Genomic DNA, 13,764 nt, shown 5'->3' with positions numbered 1-13,764 from the left:
CGGTGGGAGTGGGGTGGGGAAGAGGGCGAGAGCAACAATCCTCTTTCTCTCTCCCCCGCCCCTGCCATCCTGACTCCCTAAGGTTTTCTGTAGTACTATGCTCTCACTCGCAACTTGCAACACTTCTTGAAGCTTTCCATCCCTAATCCTCAATCGGGCTTCGGTCCCTTCACTCCCATTTTCTTTCTCCTTTACCATCTTTTCTTTTGCTCCCTCCCCCAAATCTATCGCTATTCCTAGGGTTCTACCAATCACATTCTTGCACTGTGATTTAGGAGCATATCCTCTTTAGGTGAGAGGGGAGCCCTGCACTCGCTACCATATGTTTATTAGTTATGAACTGAATAAAGGAAGGCTTGACTTCCTGGGTCATGGGAGTGAAGGAGTCTGGGTGACAGGAAGCAAGCGGCCTGTCATGCCTATTGCCTAGCTGCCAGATTAACCTTGTCTTGAAAATAACGTGATTGCCCTGTAGGCTATTCAGTGTAAGGAAGACAAAATTCCTTGGGAAGCTACCTAGGGGGTTTACCTTCCAGATTTGGTAGAAGCAAAAAGCAAAGGGGGAACATGGGCAAAGGAAGGTGGGTTTTGTGCATGAAAAATTGAGAAAAATAGATAGGGATCTTAGAGAAATTCATCACCACTTAAAAAAATCTTAGCCGATTACATAGCCTAAGAACAGCTGATTTTCTGTGTTATGCTTGGTTTTCGCCTTTTGCAGTTTAATGCTTAAGGCTCTTTTTTTTTTTTTTAAAACAGGTTTTATTATTGATGGGAGTCTCTTCCTTTGAGTAAGATTAAGTAACTGATTACAGATTATAGTACAAACTGTGTTTTATCCATCCCCTCTCCCCCAGCTAATTGCTCTAGAAGTGGCACTTTAATTTAGTATTGTATTAAAACGTGGTTTTGTACTGGACAAAATAAAAGGGAAATGGTATTTCAAAAACAGTTTGTTTCATAGTTATTTTAAGGATCTAAGTACTTTCTTGGGAATAGATGGCCAATAGATTAGCCAGTTAGAACAGTAATCTTTAGATATATATTCTAGTACTTTTGCTTAGCAATGCTTTTTTTTTTCTTGCAAAAAAAACTTCGCAGATTTGATGAAAAAGAAAATGTGTCCAACTGCATCCAGTTGAAAACATCAGTCATTAAGGGTATTAAGAACCAGTTGATAGAGCAATTTCCAGGTATTGAACCATGGCTTAATCAAATCATGCCTAAGAAAGATCCTGTCAAAATAGTCCGATGGTAAGTCTTTGCTTTTCTCTGTGTAAAGCTTACAGTAGCTGAATGTTTAATGATTACGTTGCTGTTATTCTAAATGAAATTATTTTCACATTAACTACTGCTAGATTAATTATAGTAATAGATACTGAATAACAATAAAACTTACCAAGTATTTGTATTTTCACATTTCCTATATGCATGAAAAGTGTGGTTTTGTGTATTGATTGTTTTATTAAAGGATTACATTTTTAATTCAGAATTATTTCAGTTTGTTTTTTAGAGATTTGTTTTATTAACTAACAATGGAATTAAAATAATAAAATGTAAAATAAAGTTGGTTGTAGCAGGATATATTTTTCTCTACTGGACTGATAGAGAAAAACAATGTGAAGATGTTTCTTCGCCAGGATCTTTATTGAAAAATTTTAAAAGTTCATTATATCTCTGTATATGCATATTTCAAGTTGTAAAATTTAAAGGATGTTTTATTTACATTCATTTTTGAAAGAAAATATCTAACTTGGTGCTTTGTGACATTTGTTTTACAGCCATGAACATATAGAAATCCTTACAGTAAATGGAGAATTACTATTTTTTAGACAAAGAGAAGGGCCTTTTTATCCAACCCTAAGGTTACTTCACAAATGTAAGTCTTATTAGAAGTACACATTTGAAAGTTGTTGAAAGTGACTACTGATAGTTAATTTGTTATTTATTAATACTAAGTAATAAGAAATATAAAGCTAAAGTGAATGTCCATCTTGCGGTAAATCTGAAAAACGCAAATTCTCTCATTATGCATTCCAGAAAGCCCAAGAAAAAAGCATTCATTCATTCATTCATTCAACAAATATTTATTGAACTTACTATGTGCCAGGCACTAAGTTAGGGTCTGAGAATACCATTGGAAGCAAAGGCAGACATGGTCCTGTACTTATGAAGCTAACTGAGAGAATAGAGAACAATTAGATAATTATACAAATATGAAGCCATAAATTGTAATAATGCCAATAGAGATAATTCTGCATATGGGAAAGCACTGGATAAATGTGGGAATTCCAGTTATTACTAGTTGAGTATCATGGTCAGATGTTATGAAACCAGATACTGTTTATTTCATCCCACATTTGGAGGTTATTTGATTGAGTATATTATAGAAGAAAATCCAAGGAAGATATAATGTTAGTGCATAAGAGGTTTTCAAAATAGAAAGTAAAATTTCTGCTTTTCAGTCTGGATTCTAGCCAGGAGGCAGAAGGAAAGGGAGTGACTGGCAGGCTCTGTTGTTGTTGACTGAATGAATTTGGCTTTTTGGTAAGAGGAGATAAAGTTGGAATTACCTGGTGGTACAGAGGTCAGGAGCAGTAGACCTGTTAGACAAGTCTTTACAAGGGAATAGTTATGCCAGGGGCGTGGTGGGGCATGCCTTTAATACCAGCGGCTTGCCTTTAATCCCAGCTGCTCTCGAGGCTGGGGCTGGAGGATCGGAAGTTCAAAGCCAGCCTTGGCAAAAGGCAAAAGCGAGGAGCTAAGTAACTCAGTGAGACCCTGTCTCTAAATAAAATACAAAAAATGGCTGGGGATGTGGCTCAATGGCTAAGCACCCCTGGATTTACTCCCTGGTATCAAAAACACACACAAGAAACCCCCAAGGGAGTAGTTATAACTATTTGATTAAGTATTGCTTTTCAGGTTAAAAAAAAAAAAAAACTGATGTGGCTGGGTTTGTGGCTCAGTGGCAGAGCACTTGCCTAGGACGTGTAAGGCACTAGGTTCGATTCTCAGCACCACATAAATAAATAAAGGCACTGTGCCCATCTGCAACTAAAAATATTTTAAAAAATCTGATGGAGTGAAATTGAGTCATGATGCAACAAGAAAAAGTTTTAAATGAAACTATTTTGGTGACATTAAGACATTTTGACATGCCTATTCAACTAAGAGCAAAGACAAAATCAAATGTATTGCATGAACCTAGATTTGTTTCTGTTTTGAAAAACAACAAAAATTCAAGGTACCTCCCCCCCAAAATGTAAAAGGCTTTCCTGGATTATTGGGAAAATTTGAATATGTTTTGGTTCTAAAATGATAATGTAGGATTATTAAATTTTAGGTGTGACAGCAGTATCATGGTTACATAAAATGGCTTGATTCTTAAGAGGTTTGCTTATTATGATGAAGCATTATGTCTGAACTAACTTTCAAATGCTAGAAGAAAATATATGTGTATAAATAGAGATAAAGTAAATAAAGCAAAGTGTTAATAATTATTGGATGTAACTGGATAGTGTCCAGGTGTTCAGTGTCTATTCTTTCAATTTTTCTGTAAATTGAGCATTGTCACCATAAATTTTGGGAAAAATATTCCTATTTTATAATATTATGAAGAATGTTCCTATTTTATAATATTATAGGGGATCAGCTTTTTAGAACATATTACTTATGCAAAAAGTAGAATAATGTGGTGGTTTAAAACATGATTTAGACAGACCTGGATTCAATTTCCAGTACATATCACTTGGCAAGTCACTTACTTTCTTTAAGCTTTGTTTCCTTATCTTTAAAAATGGACACTATATATACAATGGACTATTACTCAGCCATAAAGAATGATAAAATTATGGCATTTGCAGGCAAATGGATGAAATTGGAGAATATCATGCTAAGTGAGATAAGCCAATCTCAAAAAGCCAAAGGACGAATGATATCGCTAATAAGTGGAGGATGACACATAATGGGGGGGAGGGAAGGGTTAGTGTTAGGGCTAGAGTTAGGGTTAGGGAGGGGGGCAAGTATGGAGGAAGGAAGTACTGTATAGAGGGTAAAGAGGGGTGGGAGGGGTGGGGGGAAGGGAAAAAATAACAGAATGAATCAAACAACATTACTCTATGTAAATTTATGATTACACAAATGGTATGCCTTTACGCCATGTACAGAGAAACAACATGTATCCCATTTGTTTACAATTAAAAAATAAATAAATAAATAAATAGAAAACAAAAAAAAAATAAAAATGGACACTATAATTGTGTATCTTCCATGGATTGTGAAGATTAAATGAGACTGTTCATGTAATATACCTAACAATGCCTAGAAAGCAGCAGGCATTCAATATATGATAGTTATTATAGTGAAGTAGTAATTGTTCAATAAGTTTACTACTTATCATCATCATCAAGTGACAAATATTAATGAGGATGAAGATCTAGGATACAAATTATGGTTTGTGAGTAGTGAATGCATTCATTCACTCGGGTTCCCTTGTTTTTGTACTTCAGGTTCCTTTTTATCAATAAGATCTTTTTTTCTTTTTCTTTGTTTTTAATTTTGGTACCAGGGATTGAACCCAGGGACACTTAACTATTGAGACACATCCCCAACCCTTTTTTATTTATTTATATTTTTTGGTACTGGAGGTTGAACTCAGGGACACTTGATCACCAACCCACATCCCCAGCCCTATTTTGTATTTTATTTAGAGACAGGGTCTCATTGAATTGCTTAGCACCTCACTTTTGCTGAGGCTGGCTTTGAACTTGAGATCCTCCTGCCTCAGCCTCCCCAATTGCTGGGATCCCACGCATGTGCCACCACACTTGGCTACTCTGTGATCTTTTTTTTTTTTTTTGCAGTGCTAGGGATTGAACCCAGGGCCTTGTGCTTGCGGAGGCAAGCACTGTACCAACCGAGCTATATCCCCAGCCCCTCTGTGATCTTAATAAGAAAAATACTTCCCTGTTTTTCCACTTGTGAGAGGTCTAGTGGTAAGGCATTAAAATTAAAAAAATTTGACCTATTATTGTCATTTCTGGGGAGCGCTAAGAAGCTTAAAAAGTTTTTCTCCCACTCTGTTTGAACTCCTCTAGGGATCCTTTAACTACTTGGTTATGAATTATCAGTAGATGTCACACACATGCATTTTTCAAGATTACAAAAGGAATATGTGCACATATTTTCGAAAATACAGAAATAACTAATAATCACTTATATTTTGAAATAGAGTTAACCATTGATAGTGTATTGGATTACTTACATCCAATTATTTTCTATAATATGTGTAATGCTGTTATTTTTTCTTATTTTGGTGCTGGGGATTGAGACTGAGGCCTTGTGCACACTACATATGCACTCTACCACTGTACTATACCCCCAGCCGCTTTTTGTCCTCTTGAAATTGGGCTTTCTTTTATGTAGTTCCCCTATTACTAACATCTTATGCTGGTACCATACAGTTGTTATAGTTGATGAAGGGATACTAATATATTTTTATTAATGAAAGTCTATAGTTGAAATTTGGGTTTACTCTTCCTGTTGTTCAGTGGTTTTTCTAGATACGTAGTGTCTAGTATCCACTGTTGCAATGTCATAGAGAATATTTTTACTGTGTTAAACATCCCTGGTGTTCCACCTATTCATCCTTCCTCCTTCTCCCCAACCCCGAACCCTAGAAACCCCTAATCTTTTTCATTTTTTTCTTCTATTTTTTTTTTCATTTCCCAGGGCATTAAGTGTTCTCTAAAAATATTATTTTATTATATATGAGCATGACTTTTAAATAGACATACCTTAAGTCATTTACCTTTTATCTTATTGTCAGACATTTAGGATGATCCCAGTTTATTTCAATTATAAATGTTGGTGCTATAGTATCTTTCTACCTAATATATTGTATGTCTCTCTCATTTTTCCTTAGGGTAGAGTCCTAGAAGTAGCATTAGTGAATTAAAGAGTTTGAACCTTTTCAAGGGTCTCAGTATGTGTTTTCAAGTAGTCCTAAAGAAAGGTTACATCTATTTACAAGTCTTCTACCAGTTTATGGTAATGCTAGTGTTCTTACCCTCTTGCTAGCACTGGGGATTACTTTTCTTAAAAATACCAGTCTGATCAGTGAAGGGTGATGATTTAGTTTTATTTTTCAACTCTCAGAGTAATGTAGTTTTGGGAAATATTTGTGCATGTCCTTTGCCTTTTTCTTTTGAGTCTTAAGTCTTATTAATTTATATAATTTATTTCTTCTCTTCTAGATCCTTTTATTCTGCCACACCAGCAGGTTGATAAAGGAGCCATCAAATTTGTACTCAGTGGAGCAAATATCATGTGTCCAGGCTTAACTTCTCCTGGAGCTAAGCTTTACCCCGCTGCAGTAGATACCATTGTTGTATCCTTCCCAGGCTCTAACTGCTGAAAAATGTATTCATTGTGTTCTTGTCATTACTGAAAGATCTATCATCCAAGAGAACACAGGTTAAATGTACTTTTCAAGAGGACACTGTTACAGTTGTCTCATGTCTTTCTAATTACAGTTGAAGTAATGAGAAGTAACTTTTCATTTCTTGATGCTAAATTGTTTCATTTGAGCTAGTTTCACAGCAGCTAAATGGAAACAAGTTATAAATTATGAGTCCCAGCTGCTGGGGAGCAGTGCAGCCTGTAATCCCAGCTACTTGGGAGACTGAGGTGGGAGGATCACAAGGTGGTCAGCTTGGGCAATTTACGGAGATCCTCTCTGTCTCATGAAAACGTGTGTGTGGGGGAGGATAGGGGTGTGTGTTGCTTAGTGGTTGAGTGCCCCTGGGTTCAGTCCCCAAGTGCAGAGAAAAAAAATCCAAGCTGCCTTGCAGCCCTGCCCAATGAGGTCTTATTGTTATCAGGTTCAGGACACAACTAACTTTTGATTACTAATCAGAAGGATACAGGTAATGTCAGTGGATTAGTATTTTGGACACTAACTTGCCTCTTTTTAAAAAAATTCTTATTGGAGATTGAAACCAGGGGTACTTTATCACCGAGCTATATCCCTAGCCCTTTTTATTTTTTACTTTAAGACAGGGTTTCACCAAGTTGCACAAGATGTCCTCAAATTAATTTGTGATCCTACTACTTCAGCCTCCTAAGTAGCTGTGATTACAGGTAATCAACATCACACCTAGCTCCCAAGTAGTTAAGAATCTATTCAACTCCTGATGTAATTAAATAATTCTGCATTATTTGTATTTCTCTACATAGTGCTATTGCAACTATATTCTAGATTAAATCAATTTTTGTCCATGAGTCTGTATAGGAGACCATCTCCTCCTTTGCCATGGACAAAATGACCATTTGCCTCAGGTTGAGAAATAGGGAAACCATTGGTGGAAGTAGAGACATTATGCAGTAGGAATGCCATTGGAGTGGGTTGAGTGTATCCTATGCTCAAAAGGAGACTATCCTCCGTTTTGGCAGTTTTAGCTAAGGTGTATGTTTTCTTCTAGGAACAACTTGTGTTATGTAGATACTGGTCACATAAAAGGTGCTCAAATATTTGTGGAACATTGAATGAATGAATTGAAAACTAATGAAGAGAAGTATTCTACCTTTTCATGTTTATGACTTCTCTAATTGTTGGTAGGTTTTTAGATCTGGACTTCGCTTTAAGCAGAAATTTTTCCTAGTACCTAGACTTTAGTTTGTTTTTCTTTGAGATGAGGTCTCACTGTGTTGCCCAGGTTGGTCTTGGACTCCATGGGCTCCAGTGATGCTCTTGTGTAGTTGGGATTACAGGTACGTGCTACTATACCTAGCTACAATTGTTACTTCAATGTGTCCTTTACACAAAGCCACCATTCAGTGGTCAAAATACTAGAACACAAGTGGTCCTACTGTTTGGTAAAAGTATAATGCACCAATACAAAGGAAAAACAAAACAAAACACTAGAATAATTGATATTTATTTCACAGGATTTAGTATTTATGTGCAAGAAATTTTATCTTCTTTTTTGTATGACATTTTGGTTTTGTTAGCATGGTGTGTAGTATTAATATTTGACTTGAAATCAAAATGATAATGAAGTACATTTATTTAGCATTTATTCAGTGTACTCATAGTCCTTGCCCTCAGGCAGTCAATAGTCCGGAGAAGTCAGGAGAGGACACAAGATGGGTTCAAAGTGGCTAATAACACAATCAGTACTTGACACCCTTCCCTTCCTGCAAGGCATTTTGAGAGATAGTTTTCTTAGCGCTGTTTTTTCAGGCAATCATGGCAGAAGGAAAACAGCATGCTCTATGTGTTGGAGTCATGAAGATGTCTGCAGAAGATATGTAAGTCTCACTTTAGGCCCCCTTAGCTTTTGAGATATGGGTGCCCAGGAAGCATCAGAATTACAGGTGAAATTTGCTCTCATTCATACCACATCTTACAAATATCTCAGCACAGAAGCCTAATCTGATTTTCCCTAACAGTTAGAAAGCCATTGAAACCTATTTTGTCTTCAGGATTGCATTCTTTCATAAGTACTATGAAAATAACCCATGTGCCTACACAGCTGTTTTATATTTGTGGTACTTTAGGAATTTTTATTTAGTACCTTATGAATTGAGAGGGAAAACTATGTTTTGCTGCTAGTTTTTAAAAGTTTTCCAGTTCAGCACTATGTAGTATTTGTCTTATATTCTGATTTGGTAGTATATGAAATGTGGAATATTAGAACTATTACATATATATTATCAAAATATAGGCAATATATAAGTTTGGAACCCATTTGATGAGCAAAATTAGTCCTATTAATTAAAAAAAAATTTTGTTTTGCAGTGCTGGGGATTGAACCCAGGGCCTTGTGCTTGACAGGCAAGCACTCTACCAACTGAACTATATCCCCAGTCCTAGTCCTATTAATTTTGTTTCAGGGTTAATACTTTGATATTCTCCTGGTCTGGTGATATGATTCCTGAGCTTGTATAGACTCACTAGTTAGATGGCTAAAATCACTTTAAAACTTGAACTGCAGCCTAAAATAGGTAATAAGTGTAACAAATAAATTCCCTACATGTGACTCAATAATTTGAAAACAACATTGCACTTTGAGTTATGTTTGCCATGAATAAACCTATAAAAATGTGTTTATGTGTTTTTTCCCCTTCTACAGTGAGAAAGTCAACAAAGGAATTGGCATTGAAAATATCCATTATTTAAATGATGGGCTGTGGCATATGAAGACATATAAATGATCCTCAGAAGGAATGCACTTGGGCTAAATATGGATATTGTGCTGTATCTGTGTTTGTGTCTGTGTGTGACAGCATGAAGATAATGCCTCTGTGGTTATGCTGAATAAATTCTACAGATGCTAAAATTCTGTTAGCTTCAGAAATTATTTAATTTTTCTTAAACTCAAAATTGGGTAGCGAACTTGGACATTAAAAGGTATCTGGTAAGTAACTAAAGAGACAACTTAATGTCCTTTCTTAGGTTAATGATATAAGATGACTTGTAACTGGACTTGCCCGTTTATGGTGGACCCCTAGATAATTTGTCAAGTTAATGGGGCTTGAAGCCAGGCTGGGAATTTTATACTGTTATCCCAGGTCACCCAGCAGTATTTTTGTGTCTGTGTGTGTGTGCCTCTGTGTGTGTATGTTTGTTTGTTGTTGTTTAAATTTTCATTATGAAGTTCCTAACATATTCAAAAGCATGGGGAGTAGTATAATGGGCCTTTTAATCCATCACCCAGCTTTAATTTGTGGCCATTTTTCTTTCATCTATACCTTAATTACTCTTCCCTACTCCACAATTATTTTGAAGCAAATCCCAGACAGCCTATCATTTCATTGAAAACTACATTAATATGTATCTTTAAAAGATAAGTGCTCTTAAAAAAAGCCATAATAGCATGATCCCACCTAAAAAAATTAACTGTTTCCTAATATGATCATCTAGACTATTCAAATTCCCTCAGTTGTCTCTTTTTAAATTTTATTAACTGTTGGTTTGTTTGAAGTAGGTACCAAATAAGATCTGTATGTTACATTTGGTTGTTGTCACTTTTAATTTGTAAATTCCTCTCCTTTTATCCTTTAAACTAGATCTCAGCTCTTTGTGTGTTTGGTTGGTTTATAGTGCTGGGGATCAAACCCAAGGGCTTTGCACATGCCAGGCAAGTGCTCTATTGCTGAGCTCTGTCCCCAGCCCTATCCATTAAAGTAATTATTTAAGAAATCTAGTTGATTTATAAAGTTTTCCCTCACATTGTAGATTTTGTAGCACTGTGAAGTCATATAACTTTTTTTTATGTCCCCTGTATATCCTATGTCTGTTTAGACAGGCTTAATCAAATAAAGGTTCAATTATTTTAGTGCCTTGAGTAAAATCATACCAAAGGACACTCTTAACTTCCAGATTGGGTCCCCACCTTATTCCTCAAAGAATGTATATCTCCTCTCCTAAGGGCCATGGATCTACTTTAGTAATAATAGTAATCTGTTTTGAGAGCTTAAAGAGCAGTTGTGAATTTATTTAGTGATAAAGGCCTTTCTTCCTCATAACCTTGCTATTATTTTGGTGTCTCAGCCATCTTCATTTGGTTGTTTACCAATATATGACATGTGATTTTATTTTTCAGATGGATACAGACATTTACAAGATTGTGGTGACCTGTGTTACAGTTAGAAGTTGGTGAGAAAGGTGAGGGTGGATAGTAAAAAGAGAGATCATTCTGGCTGTTCCAGCTCAGCCTCTCAGGGTCTCACATAGGTGAATATAGATCCAGGGTCTGACCCTCAGATTAAGAAATCATTCCCCACTGATGAAACTTGTAAGACTTGGAGATTTCTCAGATAGAATGTAAATGTATTAATTTATAGCAATAGGTCTACCTAAGGTAAACAATGATTAAACAGAACATTTCTTGCTAAACGTGGAAAAGAGTAAAGAAAGGTTGATTACTTGGGATAATATTTCATCTGGGCTGGGGTAAGGCTTGGAGAATTTTTCTTGCTTCATCATTACTTAGAATGCTTATCTGCTAAAATCTTATCTTTCCTAACCTATAGAAATGCCCTGATATTTTACTTCCTGTATCCTTTTCAAGTTCTGTTTATAATATTTTCCTTTTGCTATGCCAGTTATATTCTTGAACTTACCATATTGTTTTATTTTATTACTTATTCCTGGTATATAAAAGTGTAAATAGTCTCATCAGCAATATAGTTAGAAATCATCTCTCAGGAGAGGTGTGTCTTCAACAGATAGTATATGCAGCTTATTGGTATCAGGATCAGTTTTCTCCCCATTTGGGGGAGGAAGCACCCTTTTTGAGGCCTGTAGCTTATATTCCTAAGAGGAATATATGTTGTTTATGTCAAAGCCAAACTTTGAACTTTTTTTTTTTTTTCCGTGCTGGGGATTGAACCCAGGGCCTCTTACATGCCAGGCAAGTACTCTACCGCTCAGCCACATCTCCAGCCCTGAACTTTATTTTTGATGCTCAGATAACATTAATTGGCCAAGCAAGATTACCTATGAAGTGTTAGTGATGAAAAACAAAGTACACACAAACACATATTAGAGAAGTTACAACTTCTAATTGCCTGTTTTCTGAAATGATTTATCCTTGTATCTAACCATTATTATAGTGGGTGTAGAGAATACTTTTTAAATATTCAACATCAACATCTGTGCTTGTTTTTCTACTTTGCTGAGGTACACTGACTATGTTGCCTTGGTGATATGAACTAAATATGTATGTTCCCTACTTCCCCTGGGTCTGAGGCCTCAGCTCATGATTAGTTTTAATCAGGGGTATCACTCTACATGTACAAGACTTTTCAACTTCTCAACATTAGGTCATGCATGGAAGCCACTTCAGAGAGGTTAAACTAGCAGATATATCAGCCTTGTGCTTGAGGGAAACTTGTTTACCCATATCCCCAAAAGTAGGAATACAGGGAGAACCTGTCTTCTCTCAAACAATGTGTTTCCAGTTCATTTTAAGTTTCACATTAATTTTATGTCAAACCAGCTTACCATCTAGCCATTCCTATGTATTTGAATCACTTTTACTTAGCCAATGTCAGTTCAGCTCAGTGGGTATTTATTATCTACTAGATTTTAGGTGATGTGGCACAAAGATGAATAATACACCAGTAGCTGCCCTTAAGGAGCTTCTACTCTAGTTAGTAAAGAAAATTTAAGCTGGGTGTAGTGGTGCACGCCTGTGATCCCAGCAGTTTGGGAGGCTGAGGCAAGTTCAAAGCCAGTGTCAGCAATTTAGCAAGGCCCTGAGTAACTTAGGGAGACCCTGTCTCAAAAAATAAAAAGGGCTGGGGATGTGACTCAGTGGCTAAGTGCCACTGTGTTCAATCCCCAGTACCAAATAAAGGGGAAAAAAAAGAAAATTTATATTTAAAAAATCTGGGGAACAGAATAAAAAAATTCTAAATGATCAGAAGAAAAACCTGGGTAATGGTGGCAGTCCAATACCAATATAAAGTCAGTAGGAATTTATAAATGCTTTTACAATTTCAGTCATCAAAACTTGCAAATTACACATGAAGCAAACACAAAAATAGTCCTCAGATTGTACCCAATATGGGGTTAAAAAATCCATGTTTTGGAGTTGCAACAATTCATTGTTCCAACTCTGATGGTTGGCCCATTGTCCAGTGGAATAAAGGCCTGACCAATCATCTCCAGCAGACTGTCACAGTGGTTTGGTGGCATTCTGTTGGCAGCTGCATTTTTTCTTTCCTTTTCTCTCTTGTCTTTTTGTGTGTTCTGGACCCCAAACAAAAGCAGCTGGGTTTATCCCAGGGGTAATCATGAACATTTCCAATTTGAGGGATTTGATATTCCCCAAACAGAAGGTCATATGGCATTTATCAAACAATTATCAAATCCAGCCAAGTCCCCACTCTGTATACAAATCAGCAACTGAGGATACAGTATTTCTAAGTATAGTACTTCAGAAGAAGATGTAACAATGGCAGTGTACTTAATTTGCTAGGTATTTCATTATAATTCACTTTTTGTTCATGAAAATATTAATGTAGCAAGTATATATTAATGGAAATGACTGTATGCCCAAACAAAATGTGGTAAATATTTTAACTCTGTTTATCTAGGTTCCTTAATTTTGAGAATATATATCTCTCAAGGCTCTTCAAGAAACTCAAAATGATTCCAATATCTAAAGGAGTATCCACTAAAACAGATTTGTAATGAAAGAAAAGCAGTGAAAATGTATGCATCTTATGTCAATATAACCATCACATCTGAGGTCTCAAGCAATTTACTCAAGTCATTCAATAACCTATAAGAATTAGGCAGTTAAAATATTTTGGAAGCCCTGTAGAACACTTATGTTTAATATGTTACTAGTCATATCAGGGCAGTAAAGATAAGACTAGATACAATTGTACTCTTAATATCAGTCTTTCAGTAGCAATTCCTAAAGAAACCATACCTATCAACATGGAGACTGATGCATGTAAATGTATTCTACTTTTGGATACTTTGTATGTATTTTATACTTTGTATGTATACTTTTATTATACTTTTTATGGCAGGTAAAATAGTGAGTAGAAATGGCCAACTATAACATCAATTTGTTCCCTATTGTATTAAAACCAATTCAGTACTAATAAAGGACCATAAGGCCATCAGATCAGGGGTGAATGAACAGAATTGAGGCCATTTTTTTTTTTTTTTTTTGTACCAGGGATTGAACTCAGAGGCACTTAACAACTGAGCCACATCCCCAGCCCTTTTAATATTTT

At 35.9% G+C, this 13,764-nt stretch overlaps 1 protein-coding gene across 5 annotated transcripts in view; it reads left to right on the top strand.

Moving 5' to 3' along the window:
• MCTS1 (MCTS1 re-initiation and release factor) overlaps positions 1-13,764 on the top strand; it is a 59,014-nt gene extending 45,250 nt beyond the window's left edge. For 2 of the 5 annotated variants that reach the window (XM_079123447.1, XM_079123446.1), the window contains exons 8-12: positions 1,102-1,254; positions 1,782-1,879; positions 6,258-6,391; positions 8,246-8,313; positions 9,138-13,764. In XM_079123447.1, coding sequence (XP_078979573.1) covers positions 1,220-1,254; positions 1,782-1,879; positions 6,258-6,391; positions 8,246-8,313; positions 9,138-9,219 — 417 coding nt within the window. In that variant the 5' untranslated portion in view covers positions 1,102-1,219 and the 3' untranslated portion in view covers positions 9,220-13,764. Of the gene's footprint in view, positions 1-345; positions 582-1,101; positions 1,255-1,781; positions 1,880-6,257; positions 6,392-8,245; positions 8,314-9,137 lie in introns of those variants that run through there. The other 3 variants (XR_013761061.1, XM_079123448.1, XM_079123445.1) reach the window with 3 other exon arrangements.

The sequence above is a fragment of the Sciurus vulgaris genome (genome assembly GCF_902686455.1).
Source record: "Sciurus vulgaris genome assembly, chromosome: X".
Taxonomy (NCBI): Eukaryota; Metazoa; Chordata; class Mammalia; order Rodentia; family Sciuridae; genus Sciurus; species Sciurus vulgaris.
Note: the sequence above shows the minus strand (reverse complement) of the source record. Positions and strands in the feature narration are given on the sequence as shown.